A 24,923-nucleotide genomic window follows, 5' to 3' on the forward strand; every position below is an offset into this window, starting at 1 on the left:
AAAGCAGATTGTGTAGAGGACACAGAGAGGCTGCAAAGAGATTTAGATAGGTTAAGCGAATGGGCTAAGGTTTGGCAGATGGAATACAATGTCGGAAAGTGTGAGGTCATCCACCTTGGGGAAAAAAACAGTAAAAGGGAATATTATTTGAATGGGGAGAAATTACAACATGCTGCGGTGCAGTGGGACCTGGGGTCCTTGTGCATGAATCCCAAAAAGTTAGTTTGCAGGTCCAGCAGGTAATCAGGAAGGCGAATGGAATGTTGGCCTTCATTGTGAGAGGGATGGAGTACAAAAGCAGGGAGGTCCTGCTGCAACTCTATAGGGTATTGGTGAGGCCGCACCTGGAGTACTGCGTGCAGTTTTGGTCACCTTACTTAAGGAAGGATATACTAGCTTTGGAAGGGGTACAGAGACGATTCACTAGGCTGATTCCAGAGATGAGAGGGTTACCTTATGATGATAGATTGAGTAGACTGGGTCTTTACTCGTTGGAGTTCAGAAGGATGAGGGGTGATCTTATAGAAACATTTAAAATAATGAAAGGGATAGACAAGATAGAGGCAGAGAGGTTGTTTCCACTGGTCGGGGAGACTAGAACTAGGGGGCACAGCCTCAAAATACGGGGGAGCCAATTTAAAACCGTGTTGAGAAGGAATTTCTTCTCCCAGAGGGTTGTGAATCTGTGGAATTCTCTGCCCAAGGAAGCAGTTGAGGCTAGCTCATTGAATGTATTCAAATCACAGATCGATAGATTTTTAACCAATAAGGGAATTAAGGGTTAAGGGGAGCGGGCGGGTAAGTGGAGCTGAGTCCACGACCAGATCAGCCATGATCTTGTTGAATGGCAGAGCAGGCTCGAGGGGCTAAATGGCCTACTCCTGTTCCTAATTCTTATGTTCTTATGTTCTTATGTCCACAGATGGTAGCAGGTCAGGTAGATAAGGTGGTTAAGAAGGCATACAGGATATTTTCTTTTATTAGCCGAGGCATAGAATATAAGAACAGGGAGGTTATGCTAGAGCTTTATAAAACACTAGTTAGGCCACAGCTAGAGTACTCCATATAGTTCTGGTCATCACACTACATTCGAGAGGGCACAGAGGAGATTTATGAAGTTGTTGTCAGGACTGGAGAATTTTAGCTGTGAGGAAAGATTGGATAGGCTGGGGTGATTTCTTTGGAGAAGAGGAAGCTGAGTGGAGATTTAATTGAGTTATGTAAAATTCTGAGAGGCCTAGATATAGTGGACAGGAAGCACCTATTTCCCTTAGCAAAAGAGGTCAGTAACCAGGGGGCATAGATTTAAAGTAATTGGTAGAAGGATTGAAGGGAGTTGGAAGAGAATTCTTTTCACCCGGAGGACGGTGGGGGTCTGGAGATCACTGCCCAAAAGGGTGATAGAGGCAGAAAACCTCATCGCATTTAAAAAGTACTTGGATATGGACTCAAAATGCCTGAAGCTGAAGGGCTACAGACCAAGAGCTGGAAAGTGGGATTAGGTTGGATAGTTCTTTTTCAGCCTCCTTCCATACCGTAACTTTCTATGATATACCCTACGTAAACTAGAGGTGATCCAAACCCGGCTGCCCTGTGTCCTAACTCACACCAAGTCCTGCTCACGCATCACGCATGTGCTCGCGGACCTACATTGGCTTCTGGTTAAGCAACGCCATGATTTCAAAATTCTCATCCTTATTTTCAAATCCCTCCATGGCCTCACCCGTCCCTATCTCTGTAATCTTCTCCAGCCCCACAACCCCCCCAAGATGTCTCCGCTCCTCAAATTCTGCCCTCTTGTGCATCCCTGATTATAATTGCTCAACCATTGGTGGCCATGCCTTCTGTTACCTAGGCCCCAAGCTCTGAAACTCCCTGCCGAAACCTCTCCGCTTCTCTACCTCTCTTTCCTCCTTCAAGACGCTCCTTAAAACATACCCTGCGCTAATTTCTACTTATGCAGCTCAGTGTCAAATTTTTAATCTCATAATACTCCTGTGAAGCGCCTTGAGACATTTCACTATGTTAAAGGCACTATATAAATACAAGTTGTTGATTCTATGTAAACGAGTCACACTGTGGTTATACAATCTCACCACTGGGTGTCTTTGTGCCAGTTTATGAACAGAGAATTCAAACAGGCTGCATTTAGACAGGCTGTGAAAAAACACAGGCCACATTGCATTAAGTCATCAATCAACTTGACATTTTCGGACCTTGGGTAGCGAGCCAATTAAACGTTAAAAGACTTTCAATTGAGCCAATAAGGTCAAAGAAGGCGAGTTCTTTTCTGTAAATTGATCCAGGTATAAATACAGCTATTTTGGCCATGTGGTTTCAGTAAGACAAAGAAACTGACAATCAGCCAGCAGCTTGTTACTCTCTGCCAAGATTAAAAAGTTAAAACTACCATCGGAGTTCGTATTTCATTGGAAATTAAGAGATCTAACACATACCCTGCGCTAATTTCTACTTATGCAGCTCAGTGTCAAATTTTTAATCTCATAATACTCCTGTGAAGCGCCTTGGGACATTTCACTATGTTAAAGGCACTATATAAATACAAATTGTTGATTCTATGTAAACGAGTCACACTGTGATTATACAATCTCACCACTGGGTGTCTTTGTGCCAGCTTATGAACATCTTTACATTCCCTCTCTGAAAATTGTAAGAATCACTTCTCTATCCGTCTTCTTGTTTTTTGTCTTAGGTAAGTTTTCATTTTAAATTTTAGCTTTATAGTATAACATTTAAATGTTTATCCCTGATTAAGCCCTTTCAGCCTCATGGTTCCCTTCCCCCAGAAACATTACATTTGTTTCTTCTACTTCTGCCTCCTTGTAGGCAGCATCCTTAACAAATAGCATTTAAAATAACACTTTTAATATTCAGATATAAGGCTCATGCAGTTTATTGTTGCACTTTAACATTTTTAATGATTGTATTATTTGCAGAACAATGAGCTCCTGTGTGCCTGCCTAACACTCCACTGGCTCTGCCTGACCTTTGTCCTAATTCCCAATGTGCCTGCCATGTCACACCCCTGCCCTTTGCTGGACTCGGCCTGATCTTTGGAGAGTTTTTTTGCCTGCTGTTTCAGCATTCTCCAGTACCCGATGCGGTCTGCCTGCTTGATAACCACAGCCCCTACATTGCAAGATGGGCTGACAAAATAATTTCATACGAACACAATTTCAATCGAAAGTAACAATTGCATCTTTCCTTTATTCAAAACCTGTATCCTTTGTAAACAGTGATTATTTATTGAAGATTATCTTTTGAAAGTGATTCTGTTTTGTGCTGGGATACCATATAATTTGTGATCCTTTTTTATCTTGCAGACAAATAGGGGACAATCTAAACGTTCCCTCTGGTGTAAAAACCATCGAAGCAAATGGCAGGTTGGTTATCCCAGGAGGAATAGATGCAAACACCTATTTACTGAAACCCCACATGTACACCACTAGTGTAGATGACTTCTTTCAAGGAACAAAAGCAGCACTGGCAGGAGGAACCACAATGATAAGTAAGAAATGTACCTTTCCCAACATCCCACCCCCCTCCCCTTCTCCAGTAAAGCATCAGTGTGTGAGTACACGACACTGAAATGAGAACCCTCTTTTCAGTAAATTACTAGTGCATGCTAACATGATGTGACAGATACATTAGTTGTGATGGGAAAGGTTCTTGCAGTAATGCACATTATATTTGCTGCTAGACTCAATGACATTTCTTCAAATCAAAATTGTGAGAAATAACCATAGCAGCAAATTATGAACAGATTGCAAGGTGAATTATTCTGCTATAGTTGGGGTAAGGTGCCATTTTTGCAATTATGTCATTCGCTGGAGTTAATTCAAGTGAAACACTATCTGTTTTCTTTTCTACGCCATTCAAAGCTAATGGTGCACCAGTGCCTTGCTTTACATTTATTTCACTCTTTTTGGCACATTGCCGCTATATGTTCCTCTACTTTGCACGTCGCTGGATTTTTCTTTACGGTTAAGTTAAGGAGAAAATCAAAATTGTCGCAAAGCCCGACATATTGTAACATAAATACACTATATTGTTGTTTGTCAGCACTCTCTCGATTTCGTACCATAGAAATGTGTCGTAATGATGAATGGATTTCGGAATTCTGTACTCTGAAGATAGGCTGTGCCAGTCGTGTCACTGTTGGGGCACTGTCCACGCCAAAGCCTAGATTTTCTATAGGAGTTTCGCTGGGGAGCTAGCATAACTCCAGCAGAATGCTGGGTTGTTCCGTCGGCTCCCCACACACCCTCGCCACCTTCTGGGAATTCCCACCAGAAGTGCCGCAGCCTATATGATCCATGCCGATGTATGGTTGGTCGTACTGAACTGCTAAGCGAATGATGGAATATAACATATTTTCTGTTATTATCGCTGTATCATTGCTGGATGCAGTGGATGCCATTTGACCCTGACATGCAAACTTTCCCACTGGAAATGTGGGGCAGGCCAAAGAGATGCCCGCCCACCCCCACCATGCCAAGCTAGACAAATAACAAAATAATGACATTGTTCGTCATACAGCCCGTTATTTCCACCTTCTCAGCTGCCTTAGTAATGCAGGCGTGTTTGCCTGGGTGCATTGATCTAGGCAGAAGTAGCCTCTTGGAAGAAATACTGCAGCTTTTAATCGATTATATTTTGTTTTTTCTGCAGCAATTTCAATCTTTTTTTTTAAGGACAGCTGAAGCCTTAACCAGAACTTTACCTTTTGCTTTACCAAGACGGCCCAGTTAGTAATGATATTCAATGCTCTGGGGTTGATTGCCATTATTTTGTGCAGTATTGGGACTTCACTTGGCCTACAATGGAATCTCCAACTGTTCTTAGTAAACCCACCTCCTGCTGGGCTTATCCAAGCACTTTTGGTGGAATTCCCAGGTTAGTCAAAGAACGTTGCTAGGAATGCCTCCAGAATGTTTTCTAGGAAGCAAAATTTGCTGGTGGGAGGATATAGAGGGATTTGAGCTCTGCTGCAAACACCTCCTCCGCTCCCCCCAGAATTACTCTCCAATTCTGCAAGACAGATTAGGCAATTTCTACTCTTTGATCTTTTCCGGATCTGTGATTTTCAATGTCTCTAAATTAAAATTTGTACATCTATGTTGTCACAAACATTGGTGATAGCTCTGGTATTGTGATAATCTTCCATCCCGCCATAAAACAAAGCCTATTTCTGTAACCTTCTCCAGCCCGACAACCCTCCCAGAACTCTATGTTCCTCCAATTCTGTCCTCTTGTGCATCCCCCACTTCCTTCACCCCACTTATTGGTGGCCGTACCTTCAGTTGTCTCGGCTCTAAGTTCTGAAATTCCCTCCCCTCTCCACCTCTCTTTCCTCCTTTTAAGATGCTCTTAAAATCTACCTCTTTGGCAAAGCTTTAGGTTACCTGTCCTAATGTCTTCTTCTTTGGCTCGGTGTCAATGTTTTTGTCTGCTTGTGCTCCTATGAAGCGACTTGCGACTTTTTACTACATTAAAAGTTCTGTATAAATGCGAGTAGTTGTTGGGTCAATTGCTAAAATATGGCAAACCATTGGTTACACAGGCGTTCTAAATTGTTCTGAAAGATATTCTTCAAACAGAATTAAAGAATGCATCACTGAACCGCTCGATTACAATAAAATTTGCTTTTAGGGCTATTTCCCATTTTAAATATCCTTTATATAATGACGTGTGAGCTATTCAAAATTATAATGGAAATATATTTCAAATTTTTATATTTCCCTGTAATAATCTTCAGATAATTTTCCATACCCCCAGAACATCATTTTTTCCATGCAAGTCTATTTATCTTTCAACACCTCCTTGGAATTGATCTTTCAGTTAGGACAGGAAGCAATGTGACGAATGGTGCATTGATATCAATATCCATACATTCCTAAAGTTAGAAGTCAGCCTTGGTAACCAAATTATGTCCAATAATCGATGGACTTCCACTGTCCTGTGGTCAGTAGTGCTGATATGTAGGAACGTAGGAACAGGAGGAGACCATTGAGCCCCTTGAGCCTGTTCCGTCATTCAAAGAGATTATGGTTGATCTGCGACCTAACTCCATATACCCGCCTTTGCCCATATCCCTTAATATCTTTGGTTAACAAAACCGATTTAATATGAACAATTCTGTTTGCGGAAGAGAATTCCAAACTTCTACCACCCTTTGTGTGTGGAATGTATGAAATATGAAGCCTTTTCGAATCTGTGTTACTGCTGAATTTCTTAATCTCTTGACTCATGTGCAAATATTTTGTTTACAGTTGATCACGTTGTACCAGAGAAGAATGCTACTTTGCTGACCGCCTTTGAAAAATGGCACGAGGCAGCTGACAACCGATCCTGCTGTGACTACTCCCTGCACGTGGATATCCCTCAGTGGAATGAAGGAATCAAGGAAGAGTTGGAAATCTTGGTACAAGAGAAAGGTCATTACACTTCAATAAATAACAAATGTAACTGCCAAGACATTGCGAGTGGGTTGCTGAGTGGGAGTGACTGGCTGAGACAAGATAGGCAATGATTGGTAAGATGAGACTCTGGAGTGAGTGGGAATAGGCACGGCAGGGAGTGAGTGATGAAGCAGAGCCTAGTTTTGTACAGAGCTGTAGGCCCAGGTAGTGAGTTCGGGAAGGTGGGTGCTGTGAGGGAGGGGGGCAGAGGCAGTGTGCTGGCAGATAGGTAAGTTACAGCTTACTGTCTTTAATTTTTGTCTATTTGCTGAGTTATATTAAACTCTCATGATGCTGTTTTTTGGGGGAATGTCTCATTAGCTATTCTTCACAGCAGAATCATTTAAGTGAGAAAGTAAAAGTGATTTTTTTTGGTACTATCTGATTACCTGTTTTAATTCCCAATACAATTATTTTCACACTAAGGGTAGTATAAATTTGGGACGCTCCTCCAAATGGCCGTGGGTGCTGAGACAATTGGAGCATTCAAGACTAAGATAGATAGGTTTTTGTTAGATAAGGATGTCAAGGGATAAGGAGCAAAGGCAGGAAGATGGAGTTGAGGTGTAGATCAGCCATGGATCTAACTGAATGGTGAAACTGGCCATAGGAGCTGAATGGCCTGTTCTTGTTTGGAAATATCTCCTCCCTTCTGTCTTCATTAAGATTTTGCACTATGATTCCTCATCCTAACTGTGTTTTGCCTGTCGCTCACCTTGCCGCATCTCCTCCGATTTCTCTGCCCTTGCTGCCTCCCACAAGCTCAGTTTCCATTTAAACTTCCTGACTCACACAGAGAGCCACCTTTTGGTGTTGCCATCTTAAAGGTCTCAGTCACCATTAAAGCAATTTCTAATAATTTCTTCACCTCTTTCCCCTTGCACGTCACCCTGCCCACCTCTAACATCTTCAATGTTTTGGAAAAAAAACTCACCCTAGCTCCTTCACAAATGGTATCTCTAAGTCCCTTTCCTCTGGCACACTGCTCACATCAATATTAATCCCTCCATGATCTGCTAGTTAACACTCTCATTCTCATCATACCCCAGATGGTCTCCCATTCCCATTGTTCTTTGGTATACACGTCCTGAACTCAAAACCATGGGATATAGACTAAATCACACACACAAAAAATGACGGACATGTAAAGACCTTCTGATCTATTGAGCTGTCCCACATTATATACTCCACCCCACCCGAAACTTTGTGACCTTCTGGGATAGGCAAAAGACCAGATCAATTTGGGGAGAAAAAATCTGGGCAATTCCTCTCCGACCCATCTAGGTGATCAAAACTAGTCTGGGAGATCACTCTGTAAAATCACTATGTAAAACCAGCCTGGCTATCTGATGCATATTGTACTTGCATGTTGGTAATTAAATACTAAAGGGCCACTGATGGAAGCAATCATACTGCAGCAATTACACTCCAGGGTCTCCTCTCAAACTTAATAGTAAATCGAGAGAGAATATTGTTGTGTCTGAAATAAAAGCAGCCATTACATTACCGCACCTACTGGAGTATTTATCAGACATAGTATTGTCCACCGCTGATCCTGCTTGACCAATTCAAGAAGTTCTTCACTGTGGCCAAATACTTCTGTTGTGCCACGATCATCCTGGAGGGCAAGGATAATTCCCATTCCTTTTATACGTACAAACTGCTTCTCCAACCTGCTCCGAACCCTCATTTATAACTTTAAGAATTATTAACTCAAACAAAAGCAAAATACTGCGGATGCTGGAATCTGGAAGAAAAACAGAAAATGCTGGAAATCTCAGCAGGTCAGGCAGCATCTGTAAAGGGTCATCAACCCGAAACATTAAGAATTAATAACTGCTGTCATTAGCTTCTTCTTAAAAAAAATAACAACTGTCTTTATCTCTAACCTGCACTTTCTCTCCAAAGTCCTTACATTTTTATTATCACCCAACCACATACTCATCGGATCAGAGGAACAGGAGACTGTTTAGTTACGCTAGCCTGTTCCGCCATTCAGTGATCTGGCTGATCTGTGACCTAACTCCATATACCCGCCTTTGACCCACATCCCTTAATACCTTTGGTTAACAAAAATCTATCAATCTCTGATTTAATTAAATGATTGACCCAGCTTCAACTGCCATTTGCGGAAGAGAGTTCCAAACTTCTACCCTCATTTGTGTGTAAAAGTGTGCCCTAACTTCACTCCTGAAATGCCTGGATCTAAATTTTAGGCCATGTCCCCTAGTCCTAGAATCCCCAACCAGCAGAAATAGTTTCTCTCTATCGACCCTATCAGTTCCCCTTTTAATATCTTGAAAACATGGATCAAATCACCCCTTTAACCGTCTAAATTCTAGGGAATACAACCCCACGTGCATATCTCACCACTCGCTGGTCAGATCCTTCCAGTCTGGTTTCTGACTCCCCCATTTTTATTTCCATAATTTTGGTTAATTTAAACTTAAATTTGAAAGGGTTATGTTAGGCAATGTATTTACTTATAAGATATTTAGCTAAACCTACTACAAGGCCTATTAATACTGTATGTTGCGGTGCTAAGCCATACAGATCAAAGTATACATGCTGAGTTATCGAATTTCAGTTCTGGCAGCTAGTGGGGTACCTCTATTGTCCTAAAATAGGGAGAGAAAAGATCATGCAGGTTCCCACCCTGGTCACTATCCAGCCACCAACTAGAAAGTGCATCTGTGCGAGCACGGGTATGGGAAGGATTAGGTGCCATTGTGACGCTCTCCAGCATCAACCAGGTTGTCAACATTTACTGTCAAAGCTTGCACATGAAGAATGATTGCTTGGGTGAGGCACTGGAGGCCTGCTAGCTTCTGGGGAAACGTGCTCCAACATGAGTTGGCATCTTCAGGGGCGGAGGGGAGAAAGAGGAGAAAATCTTAAGAAGATTTTAATTGGAATTACTTCATGTAATTAGTCAGGTTCAGATAAAAGGGAAAATCTTACAACTTCGTTCTCCCACATAGACGTTTCCCACAGGGGAATGAATATTGGAAATTTGGGACATTAGGCCTTGCAGAATTTTCCATCCGACTGTGGGTGAGCCAAATTCCTGTTATGTGCTCTCAACAGGCGATGCACTGACACAGAGGTGCAAATTTGGATATTTACCCCTAAAATCTCTGACTTATTTTTGATTAAGGTTATTTAAATGTATCAAATTATTTTTACATTAAAAATGTAACAAGTTTGAACTCAGCTCGGTTAAATAGTTGGTTGATGTACTCTGATTCTAAATATATTTTCGTTTTCTGAGAAACAGATATCAATTCTTTTCAAGTCTACATGGCATACAAGGACATGTTCCAGATGACAGACAGTGAGGTAATGTAGAGGATGCATTTCTTTATTTGAAGATTTATTTAATCTAGGTTATCCCAATGAGGTTGCATATCTATGTTTCATTGGGATCCTGAGGGAAATGGGCAGTTAGAGGCAACATTGGGCAACATATCAGGTGTAAGATTCTCAGGAGATAACCAATCAGAACTTGTAAATGAGATGAGCAAAAATGTTCCCCAGTTACATATTGGGAAGACCGAAGCCATTGTTTTCGGTCCCCGCCACAAACTCCGTTCTCTAGTCACCGACTCCATCCCTCTCCCTAACATCTGTCTGAGGCTGAACCACACTGTTCGCAACCTTGGTGTCATATTTGACCCTGAAATGAGCTTGGGACCACATATTCGAACCGTAACACTGGCCGCCTATTTCCATCTCTGTAACATCGCCCGTCTCCGCCCCTGCCTCAGCTCATCCACTGCTGAAACCCTCATCCATGCCTTTGTTATCTCTAGACTTGACTATTCCAATACACACCTGGCTGGCCTTCCACATTCTACCCTACGTAAATTCGAGGTGATCCAAAACTCAGCTGTCCGCGTCCTAAATCGCACCAAGTCCTGCTCACCCATCACCCCTGTGCTCGCTGACCTACACTGGCTCCTTGTTAAGCAACGCCTCAATTTCAAAATTCTCATCCTTGTTTTCAAATCCCTCCATAATCTTGCCCCCCCCCCCCATCTCTATAATCTCCTCCTACCCCACAACCCCCCTAAGATATCTGAACTCCTCTAATTCTGCCCTCTTGAGCATCCCTGATTATAATCGCTGAACCATTGGTGGCTGTGCCTTCTGCTGCCTTGGCTCTAAGGTCTGCAATTCCCTGCCTAAACCTCTCCGCCTCTCTTTCCTCCTTTAAGATGTTTCTTGAAACCTACCTCTTTGACCAAACTTTTGGTAATTTCTCCTTATATGGCTCAGTGACAAATTATTTCTGTCATAATAATCCTGTGAAGTGCCTTAGGATGGTTCACTACGTTAAAGGTGCTATATAAATATAGGTTGTTCTTGTTGGATTGTGGATTAACGCCTCATTGAGCAGGAGGTGGGTAGTGCATTAAGTTAAGCATGCTGTGTTTTAGTTTCTGGGAATTAAATTTGAAGACAGTCCAGACTGACTGGTTGAAAATTTTGTGACTGTAGGGTAAGTTTCCTGTACTTTTCAAAATTATACTTTTATTCCCCCTTCCAGGTTCTGTATTCCCGTATATGTCCCAGAATCGCTCGGAAGGCTAAATCTGTATATCCATGTTGCCCACACTACTCTTCAAGCTATTGATTTACCTCTTGGCTTACCAGCTAATGTCAAATGTTGCCATTGCTTTCTCTCCCTTTCGAGTGAAAGAAGGCTTGGGATGTTGTCCCTGTGTCAATAGCTTGAGTAAAAAGATAGTATTAACACTATGCCACTGCTGTAGTTGATTAGTGCACCTTCGTTCATTTGTATTCTTTTGGTGTTTACAGCTTTATGAGGCTTTTACATTCTTAAAGGATCTTGGTGCTGTAATCCTTCTCCATGCAGAAAATGGTGACTTGATTGCAGAGGTGAGTGGCTATTTTTGAATTAACTTGCTTGTGGCACCAGACCCACTTGACTTTGTCCCCTAGCAGTCTGGTGACCTCCGCAGCCATCAACGATTGCAAACTCCATTACCAATCATAAGAACATAAGAAATAAGAGCAGAGTAGGCCATTTGACCTCTCGAGCCTGCTCCACATTCAATAAGATCATAGCTGATCTGATCCTGACCTCAATTCCACTTTTCCGCCCACTCCCCATAATCCTTGACTCCCTTATAATTCAACAATATATCTCCACCTTAAATACATTCAATGACCCAGCCTCCACAGCTCTCTGGATAGAGAATTCCAAAGATTCACGACCCTCTGAGAGAAGATCCTCCTCATTTCCGTTTTAAATGGGCGACTCCTTATTTTGAAACAATGCCCCCTAGTTCTAGATTCCCCCACATCCTCTCTGCATCTACCATGTCAAGCCCCCTCAGAATCTTATACGTTTCAATAAGATCACCTCTAAGTCTTCTAAACTCCAATGAGTATAGACCCAACCTGCTCAACCTTTCTTCATATGACAACCCCTTTATCTCAGGAATCAACCTCGTGAACCTTCTCTGAACTGCCTCCAGTGCAGCAAAAATTCTCAGGGCGGATGTTCCACAGGGAGGGGAGGGGGCGGAGGGCGTGGGGTGTAAATGCGCAGTTTAATTACCAAAGCTGGGTTGGGGGATGTTCCTTTATATAAATGCTAATGGTGGAGGTCTGCTCCATAAGGAGCATATCTAGGCCACAAATTGCAGCACAAGTAGCCAGTCCAGAGGGAGATAGTGCTGGCTGCATCTCTGAAAGAACTTTGAAGTGGCCCCAGAGCTCCCTTTATAAGGGGGGGCAACACTTAAATAATTTATATGAAAAAAATTTTCTGGGTCCAGGTCACAATATTGTTGGGATCTCTGGATGAGTCTAATGCTTCTGTTTTGCGGCCTTGTAGGCCTGGTCTCAGCAAGCGTACCACTTCCAATGATATGGTCTAACTAGGCCAAACCAGCGTTTTCCATGTGCGGGGAACCTATTCAGCTGAAGGGAAGGGTTTTGCCTCACAGTGAGGCCAGCCCTCCCTGGTGTGGGTGAGCACAGCTTCAATATTGCTGGACCTGCAAAACTGGGGATTAATATGTCTAAGATGACAGATTCCACAAGTATTTTGTTGCCACCTTAATTATGAGGTGAGTTGGGTTGTGTCATCGACATCTCTACACTAGCAGTGAAAATCATGCCAGCTGGCATGACATAGAAGACCACTGCTTTCCTGGTAACAAGACAATAAATGCTAGCCTTGCTAGCGACACCCACATCCCATGAATGAATACAAAAAAGGTTGAGTATATACGTAGGGCTAGTTTAGAAAGAAAGAAAAACTTGGATTTATATAGCGCCTTTCACGATCACCGGGCGTCTCAAAGCACTTTACATCCAATGAAGTACTTTTGGAGAGTAGTCACTGTTGTAATGTAGGAAATGTGGCAGCCAATTTGCGCACAAGCAAGCTTCCACAAACAGCAACATGATAATGACCAGATAATCTGTTTTTTTGTTATGTTTATTGAGGGATAAATATTGGCCAGGACACCAGGGATAACTCCCCTGCTCTTCTTCGAAATAGTGCCATGGGATCTTTTACGTCCACTTGAGAGTAGAAGGGACCTCGGTTTAATATCACATCCGAAAGAAGGCACCTCCGACAGTGCAGCACTCCCTCAGCACTGCACTGGAGTGTCAGCCTAGATTTTTTTTGTGCTCAAGTCCCTGGAATGGGACTTGATCCCTCAACCTTCTGATCCAGAGGTGAGAGTGATACCCACTGAGCCACAGCTGACACAACAGAGAACAGAGAGGCCAATTGTGGATCTTCTAGCCTCCAAGCCCTCTGTCCAAAGTGTTTTGGAGGTAGGGGAACAGAAAGGACATATTAATTGTGTACACTGTGTTCGGCTTCTTCAGCATTCAACCATGAGGATTTAACTGCAATCATTCATTTCCCCACCACAATGGAAATTCAGACTAGTTTTCGTACATTGTCAGTGCACATATTCAAACTACTTCAAAGAGCAGAAAGTTCCTTAAAGTTGAATATGCCCATTTGAACTCCTTGGTGCATCATCACTATTGGACTAATGGATATGTTATCTGTTTTTTTAAAGTCACACCGTGTCACACAGCAATCCCAATCCAAAGGAGAGAACATAAGAACATAAGAAATGGGAACAGGAGTAGGCCATACGGCCCCTTGAACCTGCTCCACCATTCAATAAGATCATGGCTGATCTGATCATGGACTCAGCTCCACTTCCCCGCCCGCTCCCCATAACCCTCAACATACTTCTCAATGTACATTGCTCTGAACCAGAGCTCCAAAAATGGAAAATTACCCCTCTTATTTCCAAGAAACATTTCCTGATACCTTTAACATAAGAACATAAGAAATAGGAGCAGGAGTAGGCCATACGGCCCCTGGAGCCTGCTCCACCATTTAATACTATCATGGCTGATCCGATCATGGACTCAGCTCCACTTCTCTTCCCGCTCCCCATAACCCATTATTCCCTTATCGTTCAAGAAACTGTGTATTTTTGTCTTAAATTTATTCAACGACCCAGCTTCCACAGCTCTCTGAGGCAGTGAATGCCACAGGTTTACAACCCTCTGAGAGAAGAAATTTCTCCTCATCTCAGTTTTAAATGGGCGGCCCCATATTCTAAGATCATGCCCTCTAGTTCGAGTTTCCCCCATCAGTGGGAAGATACAGCATAACACGTGAGGCATTTTAATTAGGAACAATAGATGTTAGTTTCAGCAGAATGGCTCCTTCAAAAAGTTGACTTTTTAACAAACTAAATAATGCAATAAATGTATTTTTTATTTTTAGGAGCAAAAGCGGATGTTGGAATTGGGAATAACAGGACCTGAAGGTCATGCATTGAGCAGGCCTGAAGAGGTAAAGTCTTCAATGTCACTGCCTTCTACACGCATATGCACATGTACAGGCACAGACCGAGAATGGAGGAGTTCTCCTCACTTTCTTCTCTTGCATGCTGCTTGTCACTATAATGTGTTATTGCGAAATAACTCAATTGGGAGAGCATTAGACTGAAGATCTAAAGGTTCCTGGTTTAATCCCAGGTTTCAGCAGTTTCTGGTTATTTGGGCGCCAGAGGGACTGGAGTGCATCATCACCCCTGGCAACCAAATTTTAATTTGATCCTTTAATGTAAAAAGTTTTATTTGTCGATTCCAGTGCCCCTTTAATAAGGGGGGCTCTTGATTTATTGTTTTACACCAATATAGTTGTAGAGCTGTTGCATTGTGAGTGGCTTAGCCAGTCACATGATGTTCACAAGACTAAATAAAACCCCAGTCATAAGAACATAAGAATTAGGAACAGGAGTAGGCCATCTAGCCTCTTGAGCCTGCTCCGCCATTCAACAAGATCATGGCTGATCTGGCCGTGGACTCAGCTCCACTTACCTGCCCGCTCCCCATAACCCTTAATTCCCTTATTGGTTAAAAATATATCTATCTGTGACTTGAATACGTTCAATGAGCTAGCCTCAACTGCTTCCTTGGGCAGAGAATTCCACAGATTCACAACCCTCTGGGAGAAGAAATTCCTTCTCAACTCGGTTTTAAATTGGTTCCCCCGTATTTTGAGGCTGTGCCCCCTAGTTCTAGTCTCCCCGACCAGTGGAAACAACCTCTCTGCCTCTATCTTGTTTATCCCTTTCATTATTTTAAATGTTTCTATAAGATCACCCCTCATACTTCTGAACTCCAACGAGTAAAGACCCAGTCTATTCAATCTATCATCATAAGGTAACCCTCTCATCTCCGGAATCAGCCTAGTGAATCGTCTCTGTACCCCCTCCAAAGCTAGTATATCCTTCCTTAAGTAAGGTGACCAAAACTGCACGCAGTACTCCAGGTGCGGTCTCACCAATACCCTATAGAGTTGCAGCAGGACCTCCCTGCCTTTGTACTCCATCCCTCTCGCAATGAAGGCCAACATTCCATTCGCCTTCCTGATTACCTGCTGCACCTGCAAACTAACTTTTTGGGATTCATGCACAAGGACCCCCGGTCCCTCTGCACCGCAGCATGTTGTAATTTCTCCCCATTCAAATAATATTCCCTTTTACTGTTTTTTCCCCCAAGGTGGATGACCTCACACTTTCCGACATTGTATTCCATCTGCCAAACCTTAGCCCATTCGCTTAACCTATCTAAATCTCTTTGCAGCCTCTCTGTGTCCTCTACACAACCCGCTTTCCCACTAACCTTTGTGTCATCTGCAAATTTTGTTACACTACACTCTGTCCCCTCTTCCAGGTCATCGATGTATATTGGAAACAGTTGTGGTCCCAGCACCGATCCCTGTGGCGCACCACTAACCACCGATTTCCAACCCGAAAAGGACCCATTTATCCCGACTCTCTGCTTTCTGTTAGCCAGCCAATTCTCTATCCATGCTAATACATTTCCTCTGACTCCGCGTACCTTTATCTTCTGCAGTAACCTTTTGTGTGGCACCTTATCGAATGCCTTTTGAAAATCTAAATACACCACATCCATCGGTACACCTCTATCCACCATGCTCGTTATATCCTCAAAGAATTCCAGTAAATTAGTTAAACATGATTTCCCCTTCATGAATCCATGCTGCGTCTGCTTGATTGCACTATTTCTATCTAGATGTCACGCTATTTCTTCCTTAATGATAGTTTCAAGCATTTTCCCCACTACAGATGTTAAACTAACCGGCCTATAGTTACCTGCCTTTTGTCTGCCCTCTTTTTTAAACAGAGGCGTTACATTAGCTGCTTTCCAATCCGCTGGTACCTCCCCAGAGTCCAGAGAATTTTGGTAGATTATAACTAATGCATCTGCTATAACTTCCGCCATCTCTTTTAATACCCTAGGATGCATTTCATCAGGACCAGGGGACTTGTCTACCTTGAGTCCCATTAGCCTGTCCAGCACTACCTCTCTAGTGATAGTGATTGTCTCAAGGTCCTCCCTTCCCACATTCCTGTGACCAGCAATTTTTGGCATGGTTTTTGTGTCTTCCACTGTGAAGACCGAAGCAAAATAATTGTTTAAGGTCTCAGCATTTCCACATTTCCCATTATTAAATCCCCCTTCTCATCTTCTAAGGGACCAACATTTACTTTAGTCACTCTTTTCCATTTTATATGTCGGTAAAAGCTTTTACTATCTGTTTTTATGTTTGGCGCAAATTTACTTTCGTAATCTATCTTTCCTTTCTTTATTGCTTTCTTAGTCATTCTTTGCTGTCGTTTAACATTTTCCCAATCTTCTATTTTCCCACTAACCTTGGCCACCTTACACGCATTGGTTTTTAATTTGATACTCTCCTTTATTTCCTTCGTTATCCATGGCTGGTTATCTCTTCTCTTACCGCCCTTCTTTTTCACTGAAATATATTTTTGTTGAGCACTATGAAAGAGCTCCTTAAAAGTCCTCCACTGTTCCTCAATTGTGCCACCGTTTAGTCTGTGTTTCCAGTCTACTTTAGCCAACTCTGCCCTCATCCCACTGTAGTCCCCTTTGTTTAAGCATAGTACGCTCGTTTGAGACACTACTTCCTTACCCTCAATCTGTATTACAAATTCAACCATACTGTGATCACTCATTCCGAGAGGATCTTTTACTAGGAGATCGTTTATTATTCCTGTCTCATTACACAGGACCAGATCTAAGATAGCTTGCTCCCTTGTAGGTTCTGTAACATACTGTTCTGCGAAACAATCCCGTATGCATTCTATGAATTCCTCCTTCAGGCTACCCCGTGCGATTTGATTTGACCAATCGATATGTAGGTTAAAATCCCCCATGATTACTGCTATTCCTTTTTCACATGCCTCCATTGTTCCCTTGATTATTGCCCGCCCCACCATCAAGTTATTATTTGGGGGCCTATAAACTACGCCCACCAGTGACTTTTTCCCCTTACTATCTCTAATCTCCACCCACAACGATTCAACATTTTGTTCATTAGAGCCAATATCGTCTCTCACAACTGCCCTGATATCACCCTTTATTAACAGAGCTACCACACCTCCTTTCCCTTCTTGTCTATCTTTCCGAATCGTTAGATACCCCTGTATGTTTAATTCCCAGTCTTGGCCACCCTGCAACCACGTTTCTGTAATGGCCACCAAATCATACCCATTTGTAATGATTTGTGCCGTCAACTCATTTACTTTATTTCGAATGCTGCGTGCGTTGGGTCTAGGTCATCCACGATGAGGCATGCAGTTGTCAGCCTAGTGGATGAACTGGGAATGCGTTATCAACTAGTTCTTAACAGCAATGTGTTGCTAAGAATTCTTAAGCAAAGAACCCATGAAGCAAATACATTACAATCACCACATAATCTCCTGCAGCAGAGGAGGTGGGTCGGTCTCCTCTGCGAGCTGTGATTGACGAGGGCTCGAAGCGAGGCAAATGCTGATGTAACAGAATGTTTTTGGTCCTCCTTTGACAGCTTTGGAATAAAAGTAGCTGGTTATTAAGGCAGTCGCCGAGCAGCTTGAATCTGCGAGAGAGTTAGGAGTGTTGAATAAAAAAAAATGGCACAGTTCGCCATTATGTATGATGTGGACAAATAGATGATTTGGGAGGGGAATGGGAATCTTTGAAGAGGAGCATTAATTGCAGGTCCATATAGCCATCATTACATAAGGTATGGAATATCCATCCATATTTGGTGCACTTGTCTTTTTAAGTGAGCAGCCAGTTCTCAGTTCTGTTTAATATATAGATGAGCACTGCCCATAACATAAAATGACAGTCATGCCTCACAAATCTGTGGGTAGATTTACCATTCGATGCAGTTCAGAGCCCCACTGACCAGGGAAGTTCTGAGGGCTGATTCTTGGTCGGTGCTGAATTAACTGGGTCACCTGTAAGGGTATTACAACTAACATTATAGCCCCCTGGGCTATGGAGGAGAGACATCAACTCTAGTTCTTGCTGCTTTGGGACAAATTTAAATCGCTCACCAAGCAGATTAACTTAGCCAAAAATCACACTGAAATATTTGGTAAGAGCTTCTGCTGTGCAATTTCCTGTTTGCTTTTAACTGCAATTAAATAATTTTCTGAAATGTGGGGACCCTTTTTTACTTTGAGCAATTTATTTGGGACTAGAACTTGAAACGAGATTGCATAATCGCCCCCACAATGTTGAAGATTCTGAAGCTATGAGCAAATATTACATCGAGTGGAAGAATGTGACTTAGCTAATGTCAAGCCAGGGACTCGATAAGAATGCTATAATTGGGCACAGCACCCCTGGATTAGGAATGGGGAAATCAACCATAGTTCCTTACATAGGATTACACAGGATATACGGCACAGAAACAGGCCATTCGGCCCAACCAGTCCATGCCGGCGTTTATGCTCCACTCGAGCCTCCTCCAGTCTTCTCCCCTTAAATGCATCTATACTATTCACTTCAACCACTCTCTGTAGTAGCGAGTTCCACATTCTCAACACTCTTTGAGTAAAGAAGTTTCTTCTGAATTCCCTATTGGATTTCTTGGTGACTATCTTATATTGATAGCCTCTAGTTATGCTCTTCCTCACAAGTGGAAACATTCTCTCTGTATCCACTCTATCAAAACCTTTTATAATTTTAAAGACCTCTTCAAGAGAAACGAGACCCAGCCTGTTCATCCTTTCCTGATCTGTATACTCTCGCATTTCTGGTATTATCCTTGCAAATCTTCTTTGCACCCTCTCCAGTGCCGCTAGATCCTTTTTATAATATGGTGACCAGAACTGTACGCAGTACTCTTGTGGTCTAACCAAGGTTCAATACAGGTTTAGCATAACTTCCCTACTTTTCAATTCCTTACATCTAGAAATAAACCCTAGTGGTTGGTTTGCCTTTTTTATGGCCTTGCTAGCCTGTGTCACAACTTTCAGTGATTTGTGTATTTGTAATCTGAGATCCCGCTTCTGATTCTATTCAACAACCCCTACTGGAAGTGTGTATGTGGAAATTGGGGCGAGGGCAGGATTGGGTGCCTGCAGTTTAAATCCCTGCAAATGCTCACTGTCTGAGTTGACACTGGAAACATTGCTACCAGATGAGTCTCGTGCAAAGAGTCGGTGGGTTGAGGAAAGAGAAGGGAAGAAATTTGGGAGAAAAAGGAGACAAAAAAAGAGACATGGAAAATTATATGAAATGAACCACATCGCTTTTTTTTCTCCTTTAGCAATAGCAGTGACTTATTCTGGGCTTTAGTTCCATGGGTGCCAGCAGGCATTTGTTATGTGTGACCCTGGAAAGTGAGTGTTGTAAGACTATTCTACCACGGCAGGCATCACAGCTGAGCCTGATTCCCATATTTGCCTAATGCCCACTCACGCTTTCCAGTGAGAGTCACTGGATTGCGATTATACATGGGAATTCCGTCTGATTCTCTTTACCCCTCCTTAGCCTGAGGATAGTTAACACTAATTGTTGTGACTGTTTCACGGCCCATGGTGGGATCTGCTAACTCTGCACAGACCCAGGCATTGAACCTGGAACCCCCACCCCCGACCTGTACAGCTCCATATCGCAGCAGACATTCCACCACCAAAACATTGGGCTTCCTCATTTTAATTGATCATAATAATTACAGCTGTGATCGGACCCCAGCAAACAGACTGGTGCATGTTAATAAATATTAGATACTGCATAGTTACTGAACTGGAAAAAGCTTCATGCTGTGAATGAACTTGACACCAGGCTTCTCTGTGCTGATGGTTGTAACCTGATGCTCTGTTGTATGCCTGAAGCAGACTGGTCTCGGGTGCCTGGCCTGTAATTGGAAACTATAATGTCTGGGTATTGTTTCATATCAAGGGTGTCCAATCTTTTGTCTCTTGGGTAAGTAGGTGCATACTATTATGCCTCGGTGACCACATTTAAACTTGTGATCCGCTACTTGGTGTAGATCTCCGGTTGCTGATCTACTTCTAAATCCTGATGTTCTGATTTAGGATTTATACAGTAATGAGGCAAGAGTGTTTAAAGAAACGGCCCTTTCCAAACTACCAGATAACAAGATTCAAACAGCACCGACCAGAAAATCTAGGCACAAAATAGGAATGAATTGCCTGGGGTTTCAAGAGCCGCAAGTTGGACACTCCTTCTTTATCTGAAATGTTTAAGCTCACAATCTGTACCAATGAGCCTGCTAATACATAATACATACGTGCGTATACTCATACATGGCACTAATTCATTCTGCCTGAGGGCCAAGATATTTTTGCTGGGATATTTAAGGGCTGGATTTTCGGTTGGAGGCTTTTTAGGGTGGTAACGGCGGTGAGGCGGAAAATTTTGTGCCGGGAAATGGTTTGTGACGGCAGCCAACAAATTCGGTTGTTGGGACCTGAGAGTGGAACGGAGCGCTAAGGGAGGCGTTCCACACCTCTCTCAGGATACTAGGCCAGGTGAGCAACTGAAAATCTGTTGCTAAACAGCCAGCTTCGGAGCACCCAAAGAGAGGCTTCACTGGGGAAAAAAATCAACACAAAAAACATCCCCAATACATTGCTCATCCCACATAAAGATAAATTGCAAAAATGAAACTAAAAAAACCAATTACACTTACCTCCTGCAGTCATTCCTTCCCTGACCGCCTCCGGGACAGTTCAGACCGCCTGCTTTCTCAGGCGGGTTGGCTACGGGGCGGTACGGGGTCAGCGCAAAATAATTTTCAAGATCGGGACACTGGCTCCACCCTCATGGGCGGTGCTGCTCAGTGCCGGCGTTAAAGCGGCACTAAATTTCCCGGCAGGGCGCTAACGGTAGGTGGCAGGAAAACCTGGTACCAATGCACAAACTTAGCTTGCAATTATATTTTTAAAAAATAGATTTGTAAATGTTATTTTTCGAGTGCTAAAGTCACATTTAGTCTGTGCTTTGCTTCGTAATTGCTGGTGTGTTTTTTTTAAAGTTGGAGGCTGAAGCTATTTACCGTGCTATCACTATTGCCAGTCGGATCAACTGTCCCTTGTACATCACCAAGGTGATGAGTAAAAGTGCAGCGGACGTGATTGCCCAAGCCAGGAGAAAAGGTAAAAGATGCACATCTTCCAAATCCTATCTTCAGAGAATTCAGATCACCACCGCCGCAATATTTCAGCTGCTGTGTTCTGGCAGGAAACTAAAATTGCACTCAGCCAATTTAATTAAAATAAATTTGTGTACTAATCTCACTTTGCTACCTTTGCAACCGACCGCCATTTTAACCTCCTGCCCGCTTCATTTCCGCTGGGGTGGGGGCAGGGTTAAAAATTGGGTCCTATGTTTCTGTGAATTACAGAATAACAGTACTGAAGCTGAGGATATTCATATACACAAGAATGAAAATAAACATTCTTAACATTAGTGGAGACCTAGGGGCCTATTTATGTGTTGGCATGGGCCTTATTAACAGATGGCAGTACTCCGCATCAGTTCAGGATGGCATTTTACACTAGCCAATGGTTTGTCAGTTCTGTTCACATTCTTGTATTAATTGGGGCAGATTGGTAGGAATGGATAAGTTTGGGGTTGCCTTTATCCGGCAATATGAGTGTGTATAAAAATGATCCCATTCTGTATTTTGCATTCAGTGGGACAGCAATCTAGAACCACAGAACAAACTGTAATAGGGGATCATGAAACCCCAACCCAACCAAATGTCCTACTCCTGCTTCTATTTCTTATGTTCTTTGACCGAGGAAGACAATTATTTCAAACAATACAATTTTTTGAGTGGGGGGCTTGGCTGATTCTAGATGGATTTTTTTTCTCCCCACTTTTCGAAGTTACTAGCATGTGACTCTCCCCTTTGGTACTTCGCCCATATGGCCATTCTTCTGGTGTGCGACTCATCATCATCATAGGCCGTCCCTCGGAATCGAGGAAGACTTGCTTCCACTCCTGAAGTGAGTTCTTTGGTGGCTGAACAGTCCAATACGAGAGCCACAGACTCTGTCACAGGTGGGACAGATAGTCGATGAGGGAAGGGGTGGGTGGGACTGGTTTGCCGTACAGTGATTGTCAGCAGACTATATGGCAGCATTGAGCCTTCACACTTGAATGTTGTAGTAGGGGTGACAAGGTGATTAGGGACGAGAATCCTTGCTGACTGTCACCCTCCTTAGCTCCAGAGGGCTCAATTTTCCCCAGTGATTTGCGCCTTTTTTTTTGGAGCAGGCTATTCTTTTTGGCCCAAGTTGAAAAACCAGAGTTTCCCCAATCAATTTGCACCAGTGTAACTCAGTTAGTTACGATTTTTTTAGGTCAGTTTTTTTTTCAGCCAAAGGGGGCGTAACCAGCCACCCGCACCAATTCTGGCCATTTATGGAAGTTTGTCCAGCTGAGAGTTACTCCAGTTCTGCTTAGGCCAGCGTATGTGGCCTCTCCAGAAAACCCTTGCGGAGAATTAAATAAATTGGCGCAATTAAGTTGACCGGACACACAGAAAAAGAATTGAAAAACACTCGGGCGCAACTGCCAAAAAAATGCTTTGGGGGAAATTGAGCCCATAATTTTGGTATTTAGCACCTTCTACCTTTGATACACTACCTCTATCGATCTCAGTCTTGAATGCTACAATTGTCCCAATATCCACTGCCTTTTTGGGAGGAGAGTTCTAAATTTCTACCACCCTTTGTGTGAAAAAGTGCTTTCTGATTAGCTCAGCTCTAATGATCATGTCCCCTTGTTTTTGATTGTCCCACCAGACAAAATCGTTTCTTTGTATCTTCCCTATCAAATCTTAAACTCTTAGATCGGATGACCTCTCAATCTCCTAAACTCAAGGAAATAAAAGCTAAGTTTATCCAACCTGTCCTCATACTTTAACCCTGTAGCTCCCGGTATCATTCTGCCGGGCTGCACCCCCCCTGAACACAGTACTCCAGATGTGGTCTGACTAAAGCTCTCTACAGCTGAAGCATAACTTCCTCCTCTTTGTATTCCAGCCCCCTTGAGATAAAGGCCTTTTTGATTGATTTTTGCATCTGTCTACCAGCTATTTGTGCACTTGGACTCCCAAATCTCGTTGCTCTTCTAGTTCCTCACCATTGATAAAATACTGCAATTTATCTTTCTTGGGTACACTCGCTACACTTTAAGTTAAGCAGAGCCCATGTTAGAGTCATCATCATAGGCAGTCCCTCGAACCGAGGATGACTTGCTTCCACGTCAAAAAGTTCACAGGTGTTTCAATGATGGACCTAAAATTTCAGGTCCGAACTAAATCTTGAAGGGTGGAAGATGCCTGTGCATGGATTTTTTTAATGTGTGGTGACCGTTGCACACCAGCCACCACACGGGCTTGACAGAGCTAGGTCTTGGTCCAGTAGCAAGGATTAACCAAGACGACTGGAGACCTGCTCTGCTGCACGGACCTAGTGTGCACACATATCGCAGTGTGGGCTGGCCCGTGCTGCCCCTGGGCCCTTGCCTCTTCTGGGCCCCGAATTCGTGCCTCTCCTAGGCCCTGATCACGTCTCTCTACAGTCTCTCGCCGCTCCTTCGCCCCGACCTCGCCGCTCCTGATATACCTGCCCACGCTCCAATCACCGACCTGGACCTTGGTGACGTCCCTTTTCACTGCCATTGTTCTCCTGCTCCAGCACGTGCTGCTCCCTGGAGTGGTATGCTACCACACTGTTCCTTCCACTCCCCGGCCTGCTCCGATGGTGCTCGTAGGCCGGGGGCCACGCAGACTGCTGGAGTATGTAGTGTGTAAAAGCAGCAGGGATGATGAGCTGAATGGTCTGTTCTCATTCGGTACTTTCTTCTGTGTTTTGCGTTCCTCCTCTCATGCTTGTCTTTATGGTCAGCTCAAGAGTACATTATGCACAGTCCTGGGAACAGATCGCCTATGAGCCCTGTGTGTATATGTGTGGTCCAAGGCATCTCAGAGGGCGAGAGCTTATTATTTATAAAATGGGAGGGTTTCAAAAACATGATTTAGGAAACATGGAAAAAAAATCTGACTTTAAAAAAAATATATATATGTGTAACCAATATTGTTAAGTATTCAAACAGAAAGAAGTAATCATTGTTCTTTTTTTAAGGCAAAGTATTTTGAGCTTTTTACTTTTGGAAGAATAAAACCATTAAATGGTATTTGACAGAATATAGACTTGGAGGACCCCATTGCCAGATTCTGTATGTTCCTTTATTAACAGGAGCTGTAGTTTTTGGAGAGCCAATCACTGCAAGCCTTGGGACAGATGGAACACATTATTGGAGCAAAAACTGGGCCAAGGCTGCGGCCTTTGTGGCATCACCACCACTGAGTCCTGACCCCACAACACCCGACCACCTGAACTCACTATTAGCCTGGTAGGAGAGTTACATCAGTTTAACCCTTGTACATGGCAAACCCAAGGCACTTAGAGAGCAATTTCTTTTTGTTTTCTAACTATTAACGTGTACAGTGAAAACACTGAATTTAAATGCATTTTTAGTTTGTTGCAGGCTAAT

At 43.1% G+C, this 24,923-nt stretch overlaps 1 protein-coding gene across 4 annotated transcripts in view; it reads left to right on the forward strand.

Moving 5' to 3' along the window:
* LOC139234866 (dihydropyrimidinase-related protein 1-like) overlaps positions 1-24,923 on the forward strand; it is a 64,895-nt gene that overhangs the window by 31,762 nt on the left and 8,210 nt on the right. For all 4 annotated transcript variants that reach the window (XM_070865672.1, XM_070865652.1, XM_070865662.1 and 1 more), the window contains 7 exons: positions 3,345-3,529; positions 6,294-6,458; positions 9,760-9,821; positions 11,304-11,384; positions 14,284-14,352; positions 21,391-21,511; positions 24,626-24,782. In XM_070865672.1, the coding sequence (XP_070721773.1) occupies positions 3,345-3,529; positions 6,294-6,458; positions 9,760-9,821; positions 11,304-11,384; positions 14,284-14,352; positions 21,391-21,511; positions 24,626-24,782 (840 nt within the window). The remainder of the gene's footprint in view (positions 1-3,344; positions 3,530-6,293; positions 6,459-9,759; positions 9,822-11,303; positions 11,385-14,283; positions 14,353-21,390; positions 21,512-24,625; positions 24,783-24,923) is intronic.

Source organism: Pristiophorus japonicus, chromosome 2, assembly GCF_044704955.1.
Source record: "Pristiophorus japonicus isolate sPriJap1 chromosome 2, sPriJap1.hap1, whole genome shotgun sequence".
In the NCBI taxonomy this organism is placed as follows: Eukaryota; Metazoa; Chordata; class Chondrichthyes; family Pristiophoridae; genus Pristiophorus; species Pristiophorus japonicus.